This window comes from Phoenix dactylifera, unplaced genomic scaffold (assembly GCF_009389715.1).
Source record: "Phoenix dactylifera cultivar Barhee BC4 unplaced genomic scaffold, palm_55x_up_171113_PBpolish2nd_filt_p 001492F, whole genome shotgun sequence".
Taxonomy (NCBI): Eukaryota; Viridiplantae; Streptophyta; class Magnoliopsida; order Arecales; family Arecaceae; genus Phoenix; species Phoenix dactylifera.
In genome coordinates this window covers 8,014-29,324 of record NW_024068804.1, presented here as the reverse complement: position 1 = coordinate 29,324, position 21,311 = coordinate 8,014, and the positions used below count along the sequence as shown (strand labels likewise).

At 38.2% G+C, this 21,311-nt stretch overlaps 1 protein-coding gene across 1 annotated transcript; it reads right to left on the bottom strand.

The window, feature by feature from the left end:
• Positions 1–11,868: 11,868 nt before the first annotated feature.
• Positions 11,869–19,878, bottom strand: LOC120108692 (probable inactive purple acid phosphatase 27). The gene is made up of 12 exons (XM_039122366.1): positions 19,525–19,878; positions 18,577–18,668; positions 18,362–18,434; positions 18,152–18,274; positions 17,103–17,195; positions 15,864–15,993; positions 15,412–15,493; positions 15,194–15,326; positions 14,846–15,051; positions 14,612–14,737; positions 13,378–13,687; positions 11,869–12,408 (listed from the first exon to the last, which is right to left on the bottom strand). The coding sequence occupies exons 1-12, from the start codon at positions 19,726–19,728 to the stop codon at positions 12,103–12,105; spliced, it is 1,878 nt and encodes a 625-aa protein (XP_038978294.1). The 5' UTR covers positions 19,729–19,878; the 3' UTR covers positions 11,869–12,102.
• Positions 19,879–21,311: the final 1,433 nt, after the last annotated feature.

The following is a 21,311-nucleotide window of genomic DNA, read 5'->3' as shown; positions in this document are numbered from 1 at the left end:
TGATTGGGTCGACCCCGGTACATCAAGAAAGCATTTGGCACACTTCTGCAAAAATGGCACAGATGAACAGTGAGTTGGGTCGACCCAAGGAAAGCATGAGTCGACCCAAACATCAAGATCCTCAAACAACTCAGAAAATGGTTCTTTGGATTTACTGAGAGGGTCGACCCAAGATAAAGTTGAGTCGACCCAAGCTTGAGTCGACCCAAACCCTGAGTGGGTCGACCCAAAGGCAAGACAGAACAGAAGACAGAAAAGGTTCTCTGGAAACCCTGTTAGGGTCGACCCAAGAAGAAGTTGAGTCGACCCAACTGAACCTTGAGTCGACCCAAAGAAAGGTTGGGTCGACCCAAGTGAAGGAAGGTTGAATTGCAAGTTCCTGTGTTTCTGAGAGGGTCGAGCCAAGGAATGTTTGAGTCGACCCAAGTGAAAGTTGGGTCGACCCAAGGACAGGTTGAGTCGACCCAAACACGGGCAGAAGCATAACGGCTAGTTCTGCAGAAGTACTTTTTGTCCTTCCAACAGTGAGTAACGGCTAGTTTTTGAATTCTAACCATTGGGGCTTGTCCAATGGATGTAGGAAACTATTTAAAGTGGCACTATTCATCAGATAGAACAGCTTTTCCAAAGAATATCAAAGAGTACACAAGAAAGAGAAAGTGTCCTAATCTTCTTCATCCAAGTGCTTCATTCAAGAATCAAAGAAAAGTGGTTGAGCAGATTCAAAGAGTCATCAAAAGCTCCATCCACCCTTAAAGAGAGAAGCATCCTTGACAAAGAAGAGAGAAGTCACATCAAGCGATAAATACTTTCTAAACTCTTCTTTGTTGATTATATTGTTTCATTTGCTCATCTAGGAGTTTAAATCTTCTTTCTTTATTTGTTAAACTACTTGTAAAGGTTGGTTGGTTAGCCCGCAAAACCAACGAAATAGGTTGATTGGTGAACCCGGAAAACCAATTGTAAAGGTTCGTTGGTGAGCCCGAAAAACCAACATAGGTTCGTTAGTGAGCCCGTAAAACCAACATAGGTTTTTGGTGAACCCGGAAAACCAAAGTGTAAAGGTTTTTGGATTGTGAGCCCGAAAAATAATCCAACTGTAATCCGCGGGATTATAGTGAATTCCCAAGGGGTCGCTTGGGGAGTGGACGTAGGTGCTAAGGAGAGCACCGAACCACTATACTTCTTGTTGTTTGTATTGTGATTTGTTTAAGTTTACTAACTCATCATTTAACACAAGTAAGATAGTTAAAAGTAAAAGAAACCAATTCACCCCCCCTCTTGGCTTGTCACCTTGGGCAACAGAGGTTTTCAAACAACTGTCATGCCTCATGCTCACTCTTAAGCATGAAAGTTTTTCCACAAGAAGCATCAACCATTTGACGATTTCGTTCAGACAACCCGTCATAAAAGCATTGCACTAGTTGCCATTTGGGTATTTGATGATGCGGGCATTTTCGGAGTAAATCTCTAAATTTTTTTCAAGTTTCATGAAATTCTTCCCCGTCAGATTAGGAGAAGCTCGTGATAGCACGCCTAAATTGGTTCGTTCTTCCTATGGAAAAATATTTTTTTAGAAATTCATGTTGCATTTGAGCCCATGAGAGAATGGAATTGGCTTATAATGAATGGAGCCACTGCTTAGCTCTATCCTTAAGAGAGAAAGAAAACAACCTAAGTTTTAGAGCATCATCAGTGAAGTTCTGAATTTTAACAGTAGTGCAGATCTCAAGAAACTCATCTAAATGTTTGTATGGGTCTTCATTGTTGAGTCCATAAAAAGAGCGAAGCATCTGGATGATACTAGACTTAATTTCAAACTATACAGCAGCAGTGGTATCAGGTAGTCGAATGCAAGATGGAGAGGTATAAATGGAAGGAGTGAAGTACTCCTTTAACAGCTTGGGTTGTTCTTCAGCCATCTCGACAGGTGGAGCAAATCCTATGGTTCTATAGGTGCGGATTCCAGCTCAAAGGGCCCTAATAGAACGCTCTATTTCAGAATCAAAAGGTACTAATTCAAAAGATCTAGAACGACACCTTAGCATACACTAAAGCTCTTCTGATCAGTCAGTGCAGTCAAGCATGCACTAAAAAGAAAAACACATCAAATCCTTGTGTTTGCCCTAAAATCACTAGACAGCTCCTAACTGGTTTGAAGATGGCACTTAAGCCTCCAATCCGGTCTAATGAACGGAGTTGACCAGGTTAGCTCCTAGGTAAGTGGGGGGGTCACGATGCGTTCGCAAAGGTCCCACTTAAAAACCACTTGCCTCGAACAGATGAACTATCTCCCTTAAAGGGACAAAGCTTGCCTAGACATCAATTGAGCCACAGAGCGAAATTGGTGCAACTTTCGGTGATCTTCGTTCTATTGAACTCGAATGTTCCTAGGGGCCAACGTCTAATGATTTTAATTAAAGTGATAGCTATGTGAGAATTGATTCACCTAATTTGGGCAAGAATCTGGTGATGAAATCCAGTTCTTATCTTATTGGGATGATTGCCCCTTACTATGTGCGGATTAATTGGCGTATGTGTATCAAGCATGCATTCACACTTTTGCTGAAATTAAAAACAAACAATCACCACAAAATTTCAAGCTAATTAAGAATCAATTTAAATAAAAAAGGTTTAGAGGTTACCAAAGGGAATTTTTCTAGCAAATATTTTATTTTATTTTTTTTTGTTTTAGGCAAACCTCTGCAGTATTTCTTTTCCAGTAGTTCTCTTTTTGATCGTCCCAAATTTTCTCTTTGATTTCTGATCAAATAATACCAAAAAAAAAATCAAAAATTAGTAAGAGAGAAAAAGGAGATAAGTAAAGTAACAAAAATAGAAAATATTTTTATTTTATTTTAGATATATATGTATATATATATTTTTAAAGAGTTTTTTATATATGAAAAGAAAAATAACTATACTAACAATCCCGGGCAACGGCGCCAAAAATTGATAGTCAACTTTAAAGACCACGCAATAGCACGTATCTAGTAGGATAGTGATTACGGATATCGATCCACAGGAATTGGGGTGCAGTTGTTTTCTTAAAAATAAAAATATTTAAAAGGAAGAGTTTGTGAAGAAATTTAACTAAAAAATTTAATAAAAAAATGTAATTAAAATGATATCAGTTTGAGGAAATCTAGGGCAAAAAATTCACCACTAACATCGGAACAAGGGTTAATTATATTTTAATTTATTCTTGGATTAACATGCAAATTGACTACAAGCCTAATAAGCATTTAAATAAAAATCTCACAAAAGTAATTTAGGAACATCCATCTTCGGTTGGTATGAAATGTCTATCCTAAACTAATGTGGCAGGACACTGCATCTTTCCTAAGCATGGGTGATCTTCTATTAACTTAGTGATCATGAAGAACAGTTGTATAAACGTCATATTTAAAATCACAGAAATTAAATATGAGATAAAAAAGGATATCCATTAAAAACAATAAGTTCATACAACTCCAAGACTATAAAATTAAATACAAAACCCTTGGCCCTTTGTTAGGGCTGCATCTAGCCCTAGAGAAGAGCTTAGCCTTCCATACAGACGCGAACAGCTGCACTGCAGGGGTACTTCATGACGATTGGCTCTCCCTCCTTCCTTCCGTCGTCTCTCTCTCCCTCTTCAAGTAGCATATTCCAAAGAGTTGCCGAAGAGAAGTGGATCCCAAGCGAAGTTGAATCCTCTGTTTCACACCTGGGTTTTTATAGGCTGCCAACTCCCCCTCGCTCCTCCTCTATTTCTTCACGTGGTTGTTTCGAGTGGGAGGATAATGATGAAGAGGCTTGATCTGATCCGCCGATAATGGAAGATATTGTCGTATGTCATCCGCACGTTGGGGAGAATATGACCTGGGAGCTGATCGCGGAGAAGAGATGCGAATGGCTGGTACACTTCTTCAACGCTGTGGAGACGCGGACGGAAAATCTGGGAGGTAACGTGGAGATGAAGATGCTGGGAGATGGTTTCACAGTTGAGAAGAGATGGCTCCACGCGGACGGGAGTATTCTTTGGACGTTGGGAATCTCATGTGGTTGCTGGATAAGGATGGATCACGTCCGTGGATGAGGTGCTGGGAGAAATCCGTGGACGATGGATGTTCTGTTCTTTGGATTCGGAAGGGAATGACTGATGTAGTTTATCCGGAACGAGAGATCTAATGCAGTCGACCGAACATGGGATATGGGAGGATGGAATTGGGAAGGATGATATGGTTGGAACACCTGGGAGATAAGATCATGCTGCTTCAATCGCGGAACGCAAGCTGGACGCGAGAGAAAGGTTGGATTCGGCTGGGAGCAGGGGATCTGTGGATGGAGTTGATCCAGAAGTTTGGGAGGAAAAGCTTGGATGCCATGAAGCTTGGGAAGATGAAGTCAGATCGAGAACAACGCGGGATGGAGTTAATCTAGAATGAGAGGAGATCTGGGAGTTCGGAAGAAGATTGTGAGAGGCAATCGTTTGGGATGTTCATCCGATTGGGAACAGGGGATGCTGGGACGGACGCGGACGAACGGGATGATGTGGATGATGTGGAAGCCGATCTTGGACGGAAGGAATCCAGAAGAAGACTTGGAATTCGGAAGAGATGAAGCTGGGACGCTTCGATTTGCTAGGATTCTGGCGGAAGAAGAAGATGTCGCACGGGATGAGCGTGGGATTGTCGCGGATGCAGGGGATTTGAGCTCATTTGTGGATGCTGGAATAAGCTAGTTCGGATTCGGAAGAGGAAAAACAGGCGATGCTCATGGCTAGGATGCTGATCCGGAAGACGTTGGGATGAATCCGGATGGGATGATTGGTCTATTCCTTGGGAGGATGAGCTCGGGAAGGACGTGGAGGGATCCTTGGATGAGAAAGTTCGGATGATGCAGATGACGTGGAACAGGGGAGATTGGGAATGGCTGAAGATGCGTGGAAGACATCTTGGACATGGGGAGATGATGTGTAAGACTTGACACGTGGATGGCTTGCACGTGAAATTTTAGGAAGACTTTGAATGGCTAATCGCGGATGTGATAATGACCCGATACTACCACGTAGGAGGTTTTGGAACATGAACGAAAGTTTGAACTCAATTGGATGCGAAAGAAACTGGGGAGTTAGGCTGAATCAGAAATTTGAGAGGGTCTTGATTTGCTGGGTGCATGCGATTTGGGTTCAGGGATCATCCCACATGAGCTTGACTCGACCTGTATATATTAGACTCGACCTGCATAAATTTGACTCGACCAATAAAATCAATCAAACTTGAATTACTTCTAGTAATTTATTAAAATGCAATGATGAAGGGAAACATATTTTCTTTTGTTTAAATTTAAAATATGTACATAAAAATAATAATAAGTGCTATGTGAAATATATAAATTTATTCATTATTTAGCACTTATCAGAGGGTACTGATTGTGGTGTGATAGAGGGAAGAAGAGGTTGGATCGTGGCTTTGGCAACAAGGGCAAAGCCGAGCTGCTCTGATACCAAGTTGATGACGGATACTGCAGGTGAAGAGGAGAATGAGGAAGAATAAGAGAGGGAGAAGGAAGAAGAGGTTATAGAGACGCGGGAAGAAGAAGAGAAAAGGAGAAGAAAGAAAAAGAACAAGAGGGTGGGTAGGGTTTTTTTTTTCAATCATCCATTGCCTCATACATGAGAGGGGTGGTCTTTATATAGACCTTACATCTTAACCAAATCAAGTAATCAATTGACCAAATCAATCAATTGACACTGATTAAACTTGGACCCTTACATCAATTAATCCCTTACCAAAATTGGTCCTCTAAATTAACCCAATTATATAAACCTGATTGACTAGTCTAATAACAAAACAACTGACCAAATTGACTTGACTAAGACAAAAGCAACTAATGCAATAAAATAAAAGTGACTCGGACTCTAATGGACCCAATCCGGGGGCTCAGGATCATCTGAATGAAGGGCTCTGATGTCCCCTTCACTAGGTTAGCCGAAAAATGGTTATTGATTCAAGGATGCAAGGTGACCCTACTTTTTTAGGGTAAGAAGGTGTAGAGGAAATGGCTTGAGCTAATGTCCGAGTACCAGGCGCTGCGGTGCTGAAGTAACCCAAGCCATATTCCCAGAAATAGCTCAAACGACCTTCAACAAAAGGATACCTGTACCCAAAATTGACACAGGTGGGTAGGTAGAGAATACTTAGTGGCGCAAGACAACTCTCTCTAAGGAACTCGGCAAAATATCCCCATAACTTTGGAAGAATAGGTGCATCCTCACAAAAGGGGTCGCAATGACCAGGCCCGAATGACTATTCAAAAACATAGATCTCTGCAAAGTCGTAAGACCATGTATGGGGGCTGATGCTTGCCCAATGTCGGAAGGTCAAGAAAGTTGGTGACCTGATGACAGGGTAGCCGGCAACCGAAGCCCCGGTGATCGGCGATCATAACTATAACGGACCTAAGGTAGCAAAAGTTCTTATCGGGTAACTTCTAACCCGCACGAAAGGCGTAACGATCTGGCCATTATCTCGGTAAAATAGATATGTCTGTGAAGATACGGGCTACCTGCACCTAGACAGAAAGACCCTAAGAAGCTTTATTATTCTCTGGAATTGGCTTTGGGCCTTTCCTGCGCAGCTTAGGTAGAAGGTAAAGAAGGCCTCCTTTCGGAGGACCTCAAGCCATCAGTGAGATACCACTCTAGAAGACCTAGAATTCTAACCTTGTGTCAGGACTTACAGATCAAGAGATAGTCTCAGATAGACAATTTCTATAGGCGTAGGCCTCCCAAAAGGTAATGGAGGCGTGCAAAGGTCTTCTTGGGTCGGACGAAGTTTGACCCTCAAGTGCAAAGGGAGAAGGGAGCTTGACTGCAAGACCCACTCGTCGAGCAGGGACGAAAGTCGGCCTTAGTGATTCGATGGTGCCAAGTGGAAGGGTCGACGCTCGACAGATAAAAGCTACTCTAAGGATAATAAACTGATCTTCCCTAAGAGTTCACATCGACGGAAAGGTTTGGCACCTCGATGTCAGCACTTCGCCACCTGAGGCTGTAGTATGTTCCAAGGGTTGGGTTGTTTGCCTATTAAAGTGGTACATGAGCTGGGTTCAGAATGTCGTGAGACAATTCGGTCCATATTCGGTGCGGGCATTAGAGCATTGAGAGGACTTTTTTCTAGTACGAGAGGACTAAAAAGGATGCACCTTTGGTGTACCAGTTATTGTGCCCACGGTAAAGATTGGGTAGCCAAGTGCGGAGCAGATAACTGCTGAAAATATCTAAGTAGTAAGCCCACCCAAAGATAAATGCTCCCCTATTTCGACTTTCCTAGAGCCTTCGGTAGCACAGTCGAGACAACGACGAGTTCTTTGCCCCTACGGGGATGGAGTAACAGAAGTATTGAGAATCCAAGATAAGATCACGGTGAGACAAGCCGTTTATCATTATGATAGGTGTCAAGTAGAAGTGCAGTGATGTATACAGCTGAGGCAATCTAACAGACTGAGAGATTTGAACCTTGTTCCTATACGACCTAATCAATTTGATTAGGCATTTGCCATTTATTTTCATTGTTCAACTATTTGACAACATGAAAAAACCAAAAGCTCTGCCCTTCCCCTCTATCTATCTAAGGGATGGAAGGGCAGAGGCCTTTGATGTCCCTTCTAGTGAAAAATTGGGGCCCCGCAATCACTAGCCAATATACTTTTCTCTCGTACCTTTCTTCATTAATGGTTTGAAATTTTGGTGTCCTAGGCGTAGAGGAACCACACCGATCCATCCTGAACTTGGTGGTTAAACTCTACTATGGTGACAATACTGTAGGGGAGGTCCTGCAGAAAAATAGTTCGACACTAGAATGATAAAAAAATTAACACCTCTTATTTGACCTTTTTAATATTTTTAAATAGAAAAAAGCTAAAAATCCAAAATGCAAAAGTCATCTTATTCAAAACCCCAATTATCTCTTCTCTCCCACTCCAAACCTCGGAATGCACTATTCATATAGAAAGAAACGTGCTTTCGCATCTTCTTAACCTGAAATGGTTGAGGAGAGAAAATGTTCCTTTTTTAGGATACTTTCGGAAACAGATCCAGTGCAAATGGGGTGGAGTCTGTAGCTCAGAGGATTAGAGCATGTGGCTACGAACGACAGTGTCGGGGGTTCAAATCTTTCCTCACCCACAACCTTCCAAAAAGGGAAGGGCTTTTCCTTTACCTATAGAGGTAGAAAAATCATGATTGGAATATTTGTAAAATACCTATTATATCCTTAATGGAAGAAAAGATCTTATCCATGATCTTGATGGCTTAAGGGTAATTTAAAAAAAAAAAAGATTACATTCCCAACTAGTGAAAAAATAGCTTTTCCGTGTCTTCCATGTATTTTTCTTTTTCATAAAATATGGAGATCTTATTTCCATAAAGATACTATTTTCTCATCTCTTTTTTTAAAAAAAAAAACACCAACTAAACAAGATTTTTTTTATTATTATTTTCCTGTTAACCACACTTTTACCCCTCCTTTTCCACCAAACGAGTCAAAAATATCATCATGCATGACGGTCAAGGCATTCAAATATACAGAGACCTCTGAAATAACAAGGCCGGCGTGTCCGCATGCTTGAAATGTGAGTGCTCCGAATTCCCCTGCCACATCTCATGCAGGCTGTTAGCAGTGAAAAGAAAGCACACACTCTCAAGCTTCACACCTTCAAGGAAGCTTCGTGAATTTTAAAAGCTCATGGCCCTTATAGACGATCTTTGGCTGGACGTTCAATCATACTGCATTTCCCTGGAAGCAGAGAACACAGGACTTGACCTTTTGCATGAAGTCGCTCCCCATCAAGACCACAGCCATTGTGAGAATTTATTCCAGGCCCAAGCTTCACTGCCTCCTTGATCAGCTCTACCCAAAAGATGCAACTACTAAATAAGCATTAAGAGCTCTAAGGGACAATTTTGGTGCCTCCAATTCACTTATAGGATGCAATTCCATTGCCTGCAGTTGGAATTGAGCTGCAAGAAGGTGCCTTGTTTGGTTATCAGTAATTGAAAATTGTAAATGCAATTATAGCTGTTAGGTTCTTTGATATGGAAGGAGAACTATCTGTAATTCAGCATGTAAGGTATATAAGGTTGCCCTTTTGAGTAACAATGAGTTATTCGCAGGAGTGGCCTAATGTATTTAAAGGCTTAAGGCGTTGTCTTTGAGGCCTTTCCTACAGTGGGCCGGCCTAAGGCGAACTCACAGAGAGCCTTTTTCTTTTCTATTTTGTCTTCTAAGCCTTTCGTGCGATAGGCCTTCTTTGGTCCGGAGCCTTAGGCGACTGCCTCAGTCGCCTAAGAGTTGGGCCGGCCCTGGTTATTCGCCTGTCTGATATTGCATATTATTTACCTGTATTATTTTTATAATTATAATAGACAAACAATATTGCTATTAGATTCTCATTGAATCAGAATAAGAGTTGCAGTTGTATGAATATAAAACCAATTTGAAATTATAATAACGAGGCATATTGTTTATTTTATGCATTTTAACAACTAATACTTATTACATATTGTTTTCTAGAGATAATTATAGTTATTATTATTATAATATTACACATTATTATAATTATATTGTACTTATAGGATAACAGTATAATAATACTATAATACTATTAGTATTATCATAATGTCATTATTATATTCTAGTAATAATATCAAAATTATATTATTATATTATTATATTATTTCAATAATATCAAATATAATATATTTTATAATTTTTATAATAATGTGATATTACTATATTGATATTATGTTACAATAATAATATTATTATATAATAATAAATATTATTGATATAGTGTTACTATAATATTTTATAATATTATTATTATGTATAATAGCAGTAGAATATAGTATTATTATTGAATAATAATGCAATATTATAATAATTTAGTAATAATATCATAATATTAGTTTAGATAATAATGTGTTAGTCAGAAGGATACTAGAAGGAGAATGGAAACAGTTGAATGGTGAGTGGACCCCTTTTAAGGGCTTTGATTTCTGTAGTTAGAATCGCGAGCAAGTTTTCATTAAAAGTTTTGAGTCCTTTTTTCGTTGTCGAACTATAGCCTACAATCATTGAGCATCCAAAACTTTGATTGGACAACTAAATAAAAGAGGTTCCTGTAATTATGGGTCCAAGAGGATTAGATATATGACCTCCAAGTCTAAATAAAACAACCTTACTATTATGCCAAGGGTCATCCTCTAAATATTCAGAACTTGTCTTGGGTGCTAGCAAAGCAACTACAGCTTATCAATTGCAGGCAACCAAAGAGCCCCTAAGAGCCACCTTCAGAAGATCCAGTATTTCTAAAGGCAACAATACGAATGACCATCTTCATTGATGTGGAACATCTTTTTTATTTTATACGGAAACATTATTTGCTTGCATGATACCTTCTTAAGAACATGCTTATCCTTGCATTTCTCCATGTTAACCATCTCCTTTAGTCCTTTCCCAATGCACAAGTTTGCTCCTCTTGATCCAAAATATGTTTCCATGTTAATCTAACTTGTATCATCAAAGAAAGTTTCTACTTTAAATATAACAATGGATTTTCCATATTTTCAGTTATTTTGACTTCAAGCACTTCTCCATTTTCATCACTCCAAAGAACTGCAAAAAGGCTGAAGTGAGCTAGATACACTGAGAACGCATCTCATCCTTCATAACATCCCAAGAGGTGATAACTTGAGGTATCTCTGGATCCAAATATGACCATCCATTCCTTTGGGGATCATTTCCCACAAATATACACTTCTTAGTTCTTATTAACATATTTAACTTTTCACCCTTTGACCCTCAATTTCAACTTCTTCCGGAACTTCATTTTTCTCTTTCTTTTTTCGCGACATCTTTTTCAATTTAAATATTGCTAATATTTTCTTCTTCCAATTCGTCTTTATCCAATTTTTCTTTCAAAAAGTCATCTTGGTCCAAAATTTCGATCCTGTATTCTCTTAGCAATACTTCATCTTATAACAAAAGGAAACAAATTCAACATTTTCCAACACCTTGCTTGGAATCTTCATATTATGAATATGCTTGCAAATTTTTTTTGTGCATTACACCTTATAATATCTTCAAAACTTTTTCTTCCTTTCTTTCTTGAAGCTTTTTTGACAAGCTATTTTCCAGTTTCTGGATAACATCTTATAGATCCTGTCCTTAATGAGGTATGCTCAATGCAAAACCTCTAATATACATGGTTAGTATTTGTTTAGCTTCTCCACTCCAAATTGATTCAAAACATTGTTGTTGGAGCCCATCCTTGGCATGTGAACAAATCCACAACACATTCTCATTCCGGCCTTCCTCTTCAAAAACTAATATATGAAATCAAATATAGAATATTCCTCTCTCATTTAGTACTATGGCATATTTTTGTTTGATTAATTTTATTTTCTAGAAAATGATGGATAAGCCATCTCAAATTTCATTGGGGTAAAAGAAGCAGCAGCACAAAAAAGATAGATGGTCTGAAAAGAAGAGGAAAATATAGAGAAAATAGAGAAAAAGAAGGGCAACAGGAGGAAAAGAAAAAAAGAAGACAAGAACAACATTATTTAGTTGAGTACATTGTGCAAGGGATAGGAAGAAAGGAAATTGGAAAAACCAGTAGTGCACTATAATAGACAGAAAAAGAAAAGCTGTATGTGCTTCCTTTCACATGTATAACAATGTGATATGAATTTCGTCGAGAAAACATGCAACATACATTAGCTAACGACTCACCTCAACTATATCACAATATTATACAAATGAGACATGTTAAAGCCATATTTCTTAATATCCAATCTCCCATAGTTGACACTGCATATGATGAATATGATCTCAAATGGACATTTCTTTTCTTTTTATTTTTTTATTTTTTTTGCAAATCAAAAATGCTTTTTGTCCAGGATACAGTATACCTTAAGCTATGAGACCCTTCACATACCTTGAAAAATAAAAAAATAAAGTTACATAAAATGTGAAGGAACAAAAGACATCATCCGATGCTACGTGCGTGCTTTTATTAGAAAATATCTATCAGATATCTTAAGGTCATCCCCTACGAGGCCAATGTTTTTGGGGAGCAACTATCATGAACACAGGTGAGGACATCCTTATAGTCTCTTGAGATGGCGAAGAAATCATACACTTTACCATCACTGCTCCTCTTATATTCAAAAAGAAGTGATGAATGATTGAAAGCAGTCATTTTAACAAACCCATAATCGTAGTCTCGGTAAAGACTCCATTTTGGCACAATGGTGGCAAAATCTGACAAATGGCTGCCGCCGCCACCAACAACAACATGGATGGTTCCATTCACCGTGCCTGAGTAATATGATTTTTCTTCATTCACGCACTGGTTCTGTTAAGAGAAGTTGAGATGGTAAGAGAAGTGTCACACTGTAAAAATATAAGGCAATTTACATATATTAAAACAAATTGGATATGAACAATTACAAATATATTAACTTTCTAATTTAGAGAAAAGGCAGATGACACAATAATTCTGCCATCTCAATTTTTGCACTAGCTAGTGCTTAAGCAGAACTACATCGGACTATATAATATTCTGATATTCTTAGTTTTTGTTTTTCCTCCTTACACCTATTGAAAGTCTCAAATAAACAATCCAAACTGCAAATTCAAGTCACAGTTGAAGATGCACTTATTTAGAAAGGGGAATGCTCCAAATTATTGGCTTATTTTCAGAGTGTTTGAATACAGTTTCAAAACAAATCACATTATCCTTCAATAATGTCATCGCATATTAATTTAGTATCTTAAGTGGCATGCAGATCCAACTAAATAAATATTATTCTGATGAGCTAAACAATGTCAGGTATACATTTTGATACACGATGTTAGACAGACCACAATTAACCGTTAGCATAGATCTTTGGCTAATAAAACATGAATGGTAGTTGCTAGAATATGGAAGGACCTGAAGTGGAGGATATAGCTTCCATAGGAATGAATTGTAGAGAAAAAATAACAGATTTAAATATTGTAAGATTAACACTTAGCTCGAAATATAAATAGATTTGACTTTTAAACCTGGTATGATGTACTTTTGTTTACGTGTTCAATTACCATATTCATTGTCATTACAAACTAAATTTTACATTTTATTATGCAACTGACCAGGATAATGTCCAACACCCAGATGCACATCCAATAAATAATTACGAAGTTGTCCATTACGAATCCCATATGCTCTTAAAATAACAATGGTTATGCATATCAGTGCATGTGGTTTAGGTGTGAGTTAGAAACACTAATGATTTATGCTTGCAGAAAATGCAAAGAATTCTGTCATTTAATATCTTCTTACCTGGTAGATTGGGCAGGTCCTCTCATAGTTGTGAACATGCCCATAGAATGCAATGTCCACTTTATATTTCTGCCAGAGCTTTTGAAGGCTTTCCCTTCCCATGGGCTCTTCGAACGAGCCCTCTGCAGCATAGAAAGAGCCAGATGAATAACCGAGCACACGATGAGCTGCAAATATCAACCATGGCTGCTTCTGCCTATCTACCGAGGCAAGGCAGTGTTCGATAAATTCATATTGTTCAGAGCCTTCTCTCCAATCATGCTCAGTGTCTGCTATGCAGAAGCGGAACATGCCATAGTCCGTAGAATACCTGAAATGAACTGCAAGTCACACTTTGATTTGTATGAGGCCTTTTTAATCTAAATTGATTGGTGTCATTGTGCTTTAGGTGGGTGATCCATTCTGCATTCAGGGATCATTCTGTTTTTTAATTAATTCTCTTTTTAACTGAACTTCCTGCTTACATTTCCATCAGGCAAAAAAAACCCTGCTTAAAGGGTATAGGACATGAAATAAAAATCTAAAACACATAAAGTCTTGACAAATAATTACCAGATTTCATGCTATACTTCGTCAGCATAGCATTATCAGAAAAATAATGGTTCTCTTAATGATAATCTCTACATCAATTGGTGAAGAATTTGACATAGACTCTTAAATCTTCCTTTGTTTTTCTTTTTCCTTTTTGGTTCCCAGTGAGGAAGATGTAGAATCATAGGGGCTATTTGGATATTCCTATAGGATTGATTAAAAATCAGGCCTATTGGCACATCTAGCTTGCATCGTCTAAGTGCCTGCCCAAATCCCAACCTTTGGGCTGCAGGAAGAGAAAAAGATTCATAGAGGTCTTTTTTTCTTCCCACAGAATTTGGGCCGGAAGATGTTTGGTCGATAGAGCCATGCTTAAATAAGCGGCCTAATCCACGAATCCAGCAGGAAATTCAGCCCAATCCAAATGGATCACCTAAAGAGGCCCTTAGAGCTGATCCCTATTCTCTTATTCATCCCTCCATCTATAAATTTCTAAAATGACTAAAACTGGTCCTTGTAGGCCACAGAGCTGGGGACAAAAATGATAGCTGGAATGAGAATAGAAGGCAAGAACAGTAACTTAAAAAATAGAATGGACCAGGGTAAGGGGAGTGGTAGCTTAATTTCATTTTTGAAAGGAGTCCAATGATAGATTTAAAAATCCTTCTGATAAAAGTGGGAAGAGAGAAGGCATTCTTCTTACCAAAACTTAGCTCTGTTCTCAGCTGGCACAAAGAACATGGTTTCAGCCAATACACCACATTCCCCTCCTGAATCATCAGTGTCATAGAAGGATCCTGTCCCAGGCCAGTCACGTTCATGATTGCCACTGCGTCGAACAAAATAAAATTCTCAATGGATATCATCATCAGGACAAACACCCAACTTGTGGTGATCAACTTCATAGTTTTAAACATCATCTCAAGGACTAACAAACCTTGCAATCATATACGGCACCCTTGAAGCAATTGGCTCAACTTGTGATGTAAATTGATCCCACTGGGATATATATCCATTAGCATATACAATATCTCCTATATGAAAAACAATGTCAATGTTGTCCAAATCTTTAACAATTGTATCTGTGGTATTCAGCGAACCAGGCTGATAGTTGCTATATTCATTAGAGCCATCCCGTTCTGCCTGTCATTAAAACCAATTGGGATGTAAAAATATTTTGCCAAAATGATTGAAGCCAAATAGGTCAAACAAATCTACCTTGATCTGTTCTATAATCAATTCTTCATGAAATTTCTTTTAGACCAGAGAAGATAAAGAATTGCACCTTTCCCATGTCACCAAAAATTATGACTTGCTGTACGGAATTTTGTCCTGGATAAGGAGATGCTTGGAAAGAATAAGACTTGCTCCAAACATATGATCCATTGAATAACTGATGACCAAGCTTGTATGTGTACCTGAAACAGCATCACAATCCTAAGAAATATGTTTGACAGATATCAACATCAAGGTCACAAAATAATTAGTTTTCAAGTTTTATACTCTGCATTTGGCCATAAGTCCTTCAAGAAACTTGTGTGTATAAATCCCGGATCTCTCCATCCAACAGTATGTGCTGGTGCACCTGCAAAAGATAACAAGACCAATTTTACCACACAGCTATCACAGTAAACATTTTTCCCCACACTAGTGCAGAAGAAATGTCTTATTTTCCATGGATATGGGAGAAAAATACTTCAGTCTTTATTAGTTTAAAGCATTTAATATATGTGAGAATACTATCATAATAGAATTAATGAAAATTTGTTCCCATATATGAAACTTAGATGAATCTATGATGGTAAAATGTTGCCAAGCCTTATTTTGCTGAGGATGTCAAGATTCTTCATACAGTATGCATCCCATCAGTAACAAATATTCAATCAAAGATTTCCACTCTTCGCGGTAAATGACACCAAACTGCTAAATAATGATAAAGGATCAAAACTTCATACCACACATGCTTCGGCGGTTGAATGTCAGTGTCCCAGCTGGTGATCGCATTAAAGGTGCCCCCTTTGGTCCCCATTCAACAAAAGGAAGTGCCTCATTTATGTCATATCCACTTGTCCATGTCACAGTCATCTGTAGAGAAACTCATAGAAACCATCTCTAAAAATGCTGAGTTTATAAAAACTGTAGGCCTTTTCGAAGTAGCATACTAGTGGACAATATCAGAAAACTTTTGCATTGTTACAAAGTCTATTACTAAATTTATTGATTAGTTAATCAGATGGAATCTGAATAAAGCTAATAGCGCCCATCAAACAGTAATAGTTTGTGAGCACGTCAGAATAATTCCAAGATTTCCCAAGTAAAAATTCTTCTCATGTCTCGTTAACATCAGTAAGTTCTGCATACTTGAAACCATAGATATGAATATGGAGGTAGCAGATGAGAACTCTGCTCAAGTTGGTCTTGGTATGATGCAGAACTAAGCATATGAGGGATTTTTCTTACATACAAGAGGCAAGGCTGAAAGATATCTTAGAACTTGTAAATGCAATCATGTTCAACAAGCAATTAATTGTTCAAGGAAGCAACAAGATTCTTGACTAGTGCAACATATTTTTAAGCATTAAGATTTCAAATACTAGTAACAGCAAATGTTACGATAGCCTGATAAACCACAAAGTATTTGCTGAGCAATAGACAGATTCCATCAAGATAATGATCCATATCAGTCCCTATTTCTCTGCATCATGCACAATTGGAGACAAGATATAAGACTGTGATATTTGCAGGCCCACCAACAGCTCTTCTTCTGTTGAGTCCACACACTGTCAAACTGGGAACTGGAGTATCATATCGACTTTCTTATTTTTTGTGGTGATCTGCTCTAGTTCAGCTGAGTCAGGTGCATCCTATTATGAACCAGTTTGTTAATCTAAGCATTCTTGTTTACACATAAAATAGTGGTTTTTTTTCTCTTTCTCCTTGGGTCCGATTATGTAACATAATATCTAAGCCTGCACTGGTTTTCAACCTCATTGCCAGGGTCATTCCCATTCTTTTGAAGCCATTGGTAAGTGCCATGGGTGACATTAGCAACACATCCTAAGAATAAAACTCTAATGAACTGCTATAAGAGATTTCTTTAACATGTAGTAGTCCATCAAAAGACAAAGAGAAATTAAATAGTAAATGTAACAGAGCAGGCCAATCGAAGACTAAACAAAATTTGATCAAATTACCTCATTCCAAGATTTTCCATGTGCAAGCCGTGGATAAACAGGAGCCTTTGGATTTGCAAAGGAAATTGCATTTGAAACTGCAACAAGCTTGGGCTGCAATTTTAGTGCACAAGTTAGTCCTATGCTAGCGGCGACTGCAGTAATCACATGATTGGGATATGCACTAAATTTCAAAGGCAGAAGTCAGTATTTCAGCAAAAATACAGGAGAAACTTATGAAAACATCGCAAATTTTAAATAGTTGGTCAGAGATGTGGATTTTTGAGACTATTAAAAACATATCAAAAATAGGCAAACCAAATTCACGGGATAAAACTCAGATTAGTCAATCTAGCGCACCAAGAAATACGGAATGTATAACTCAAATGACACGAGGCTTTTTCTCATAAGAGAAAAAACTTTATATTTTAATTAAAAATCATAGTTATTTTTAATATTAAAAGAAGAAATGTCTCTAATTAGAATTTGATTCTGTAAACTAAAAAATATGCCCTGATATCACCGTAGCTTCCTCCTTCCCAAAACCTTTCGAAAGCAACTGACAATCTCTTGTAAAATATTGTTTTAGAATATAATTCTTTGTTTTTTAAACATTCATGCCTTTCTTAAGAATGTTGAATTTGATTTTTAAATTACCAAATTTTTAGTTGCATTGTCTCCATTGCTCCCTCATCAAGGTGTCTTTGGAAGCAAATCCAACAAATCTAATTTTGAAACTCCAAGTTATTAGTTAAAGGGACAAAATGATGTAGTAAAAAAGCTCCAAAAATGGTATTAATCAAGACAAATTTGAAATTAATTTAAGGAATAATTAAACCATATGAAATCATCAAAAAAAGGAGAATTTCGTAAACAGGGCAACACCCCAAACTGGTAACACTAGCCTAATAGGAGCACAAGAAACAAATAACAATCACAAAAAAGAAAAAGATAAAAGATAAAAACTATTTGAGTTCAAAAGGAAGAACATCAGAATGGAAGTTTCCATCTCCAGGCATAAAAAATGCAGGTTGTGTATAAGGGAGGATAACAAATATAAAACATCTCACATTAGTAAGGCCACCAGTGAACAATGCAAAAGAAAAGTCTGCCCGCTGATTGATCAACCGAAACCTCAAAGATCCCTTCCCGGTTTTCATGTAACTTGGATTAGAATAATTGGCAAATTGATACTGAAACATCATCACCAATGCAAACATTAGCAACTCCAAAACACACAAATAAATGTCAAGATTTGTTTCGCTTGTAGCTTGTAGCACCTTTATTGGAGCTGAGCATATCAATGGATCTTCCTCTTTCTTATTTCCACTCTCGGCAGGACAAGAAGATGCACTGAGAAATAGAAGAAACCAATGTATAAACATTCTCATTTACTAATCATAAGATAAAATACTTATCTCATTTTCCATAATGATTGCTAGATTAATTTCAGACCTATTTAATCTGAAAGGATAATAGGTATTGAGTGAATTACTTAAATTTTGCAGGAGAGAACACTCCAATCCAATCATCAGGAGTTGGATTGGGACTTCGGAGCTCCACTTTTATCCATTCAATATCTTCTCCCTGCATTGCACATTTGTAAGCAAAGTCAATGAATTCAACTAAAATTCATATAAAATAGGCAAGAGAAAGAACTAAGAACTTCAAGAATTAAAAAAAAAATCTGTCATAAAGTTTTCATGTAACAGCTTACATCCAACTTATGCCCAAAGAAAGCATGCTTCTAACCAAGTTCACCAATATATTTTATATATTTATAATCCCGAAGTAGAATTAAACTAACACCCAAAGAAACTAACATAGTAGTCAACGACTTCGTACCAGTCCAACCAAGTGTTTTTGCAATACATGCCCACACGCGTCCTCACATATTCTCTTTAGCCTCCATGAGTCTATGTTGCAATGTCTCGGTTTATATGGACTATAAGTTAGATTCGTTCTAATTCTATTTGTAATAATCTAATATATTATAAAAAAATCAAAATAATATTTTTCAAATTTTTATATTATATAAATATTTAAATTTTTTTTTAGAACAACCAATATGAAACTAAATACACCGGGACTAAACACACGGGCTCTTAAAAACCCGGATTTACGTCCATACTGGTGACTTTTTGGGGACGCATAGCGTTCTCCTTTCCGAACGCTTCCACGCCGGCATCAACCGGGGAATAGTCGGAAGGTAGAACTTTTTTGTTAACTTTTTTGTTTTGGTTAACCGTAGAGCTGCTGTTTACCCATGGATTCCCCCCGGGAAACGCTTGCCGGAAAGAGAAACGATGGCAATCATGACCGACCATCACAAGATGGACGGTCCCGTTGGATCCCAATCTCACGAAGGACCCCACCACGACCATCATGCTTACCTTGCGCCGCCGGAACAAGTTATTGACGCAAGAGGTTTTAAGGCCCATACCTGGAGACCCAGAAGCTCCGGTGACGCCCTCACGTACGCTGCCTCATCCAGCGCCAGAGACGCCCGATGGATCGCGATCTTCGACAGTGGCTGGACTCCGGAGACGTGCCGACGTCCGTCTCCGCCGCCGGCCGCGGCGTAGCCGACGAGGACTGGCGAGACGACCAAGAAGAGCAGCAGAAGCCGACGCAGGATAGACTTCATCCTCCCTCCGATCCCTTCCCAAACCCAAACCCGAACACCGATCCCAACCCAAGCCCTTGAACGAATAAATATATTAGTTTTTATAGAGAGGAGAAAAGGAATCCTTTTGGGATCGACTATATAAAGCCCAGAGAGATCCAGAGGTTGGAGGAATATTTTTATTTTATTCGACAGAGGAGACCAAGAAAGGAAATTAATTAATAAGTTATTATAAAAAATAAGTTTTAGTTTTTTTTATTATTTTCAGAAGCTTTTTAACGGCGGGATGGGGGGAGTATCTTATTGATCTGGACCCGCGGCGAAACCTACGCCTTGGACGGCCGCGGACGGCAAAGTGTGAAAGACTCCGGCCGGCTTCAGGGAACGTTGAACGGCGGATGGGTATGGTCACCGCTTGTGAGGTCAAAAAGACGGTTGGTAATTTGGTATGGACTCATTGTCCAAGCTTTTTATGGTCAGCCTTTTATGAGGTATGCCCATGGTTTCAAGATGACAGGCACAACAGCCCGTGCAATGCTGTAATGGTATTTATAGCAAGCAAACTGAATCCATATTTCAATAACCACTTCGTAGAAAAAAATTTACGAATTTTGGAATATTCTATGTAAGATTCCGTTGACTTTTTGTCAATACGTACACTCTCAAGATATTCTGGAATACGTACACGTGTTCCTAAATTTTTTTCAGTCATATAACTTATAAAGCTGATTTCATCTCATATCTTTGGACAATTTTCTTTCTCTACATTGTTTATGAATGCCTCTGTGTTGTTGGAGTTTTAATTTTTGAAAAAAAATTATCTCCTAACCTTTAGCTATTTTAAATATTTTAAAATATTTTTTTTGAGACATCTTTCAGAGAAGGTGTGACTCTTTAATTTCCAAAACATTACGTATCTTCGGAACCATCGCATTTTTTCGGTCTTCAGATAGAGTATATAAATAGACTTCTCTGGGATTAATCCTAATCGAATCCAATCTCTCTCACACATTGATACTCTGTCTCTCGAGAGTTTCTTCTACAAACAGAGTTCTTTTATTTTTCAACTTTCTATATCCTTTTATTTCGTGGGCAACTGAAGGAGTCGGTCGGGTCAAGCCTCCCCAGTGATCGTGCTCATTAGAGAAGGATCGAGCTGAGCCGAGTTGTTGTACCTTGGGAACGAGATCGCCACAAATCCATACGTAGGGGGGCGAATTACGTTCTTAGGACAGTGTACATCATACGCCTCGATCCAGGCAAGCTCTTTTCAATCTTCTAATTTTATTTTAGTAGATTATTTTTTTATAATACTTCTATGAAATAAAATTACAATTGTTTCTAGTCAAAATTTTTCCAACATATATATTGTCACGCCCCGGACCCGGATCCGTGATACGGCCGTGCTATTGCCGACTATCGCCTACAGTAGCACGCAGCCTCATACAGGGGTAACAGGTAGCCAAAAGGATTCAAACTTATATATATATATATTAAAAGTTTTGCAGTACAACCTTCAAGTTTGAAACCAAAAATACAGAACTTCTATGCTATTCAAATGTACAAAAGTATATAAGCTTCTCCAAAAATACGAAGCTCTGTAA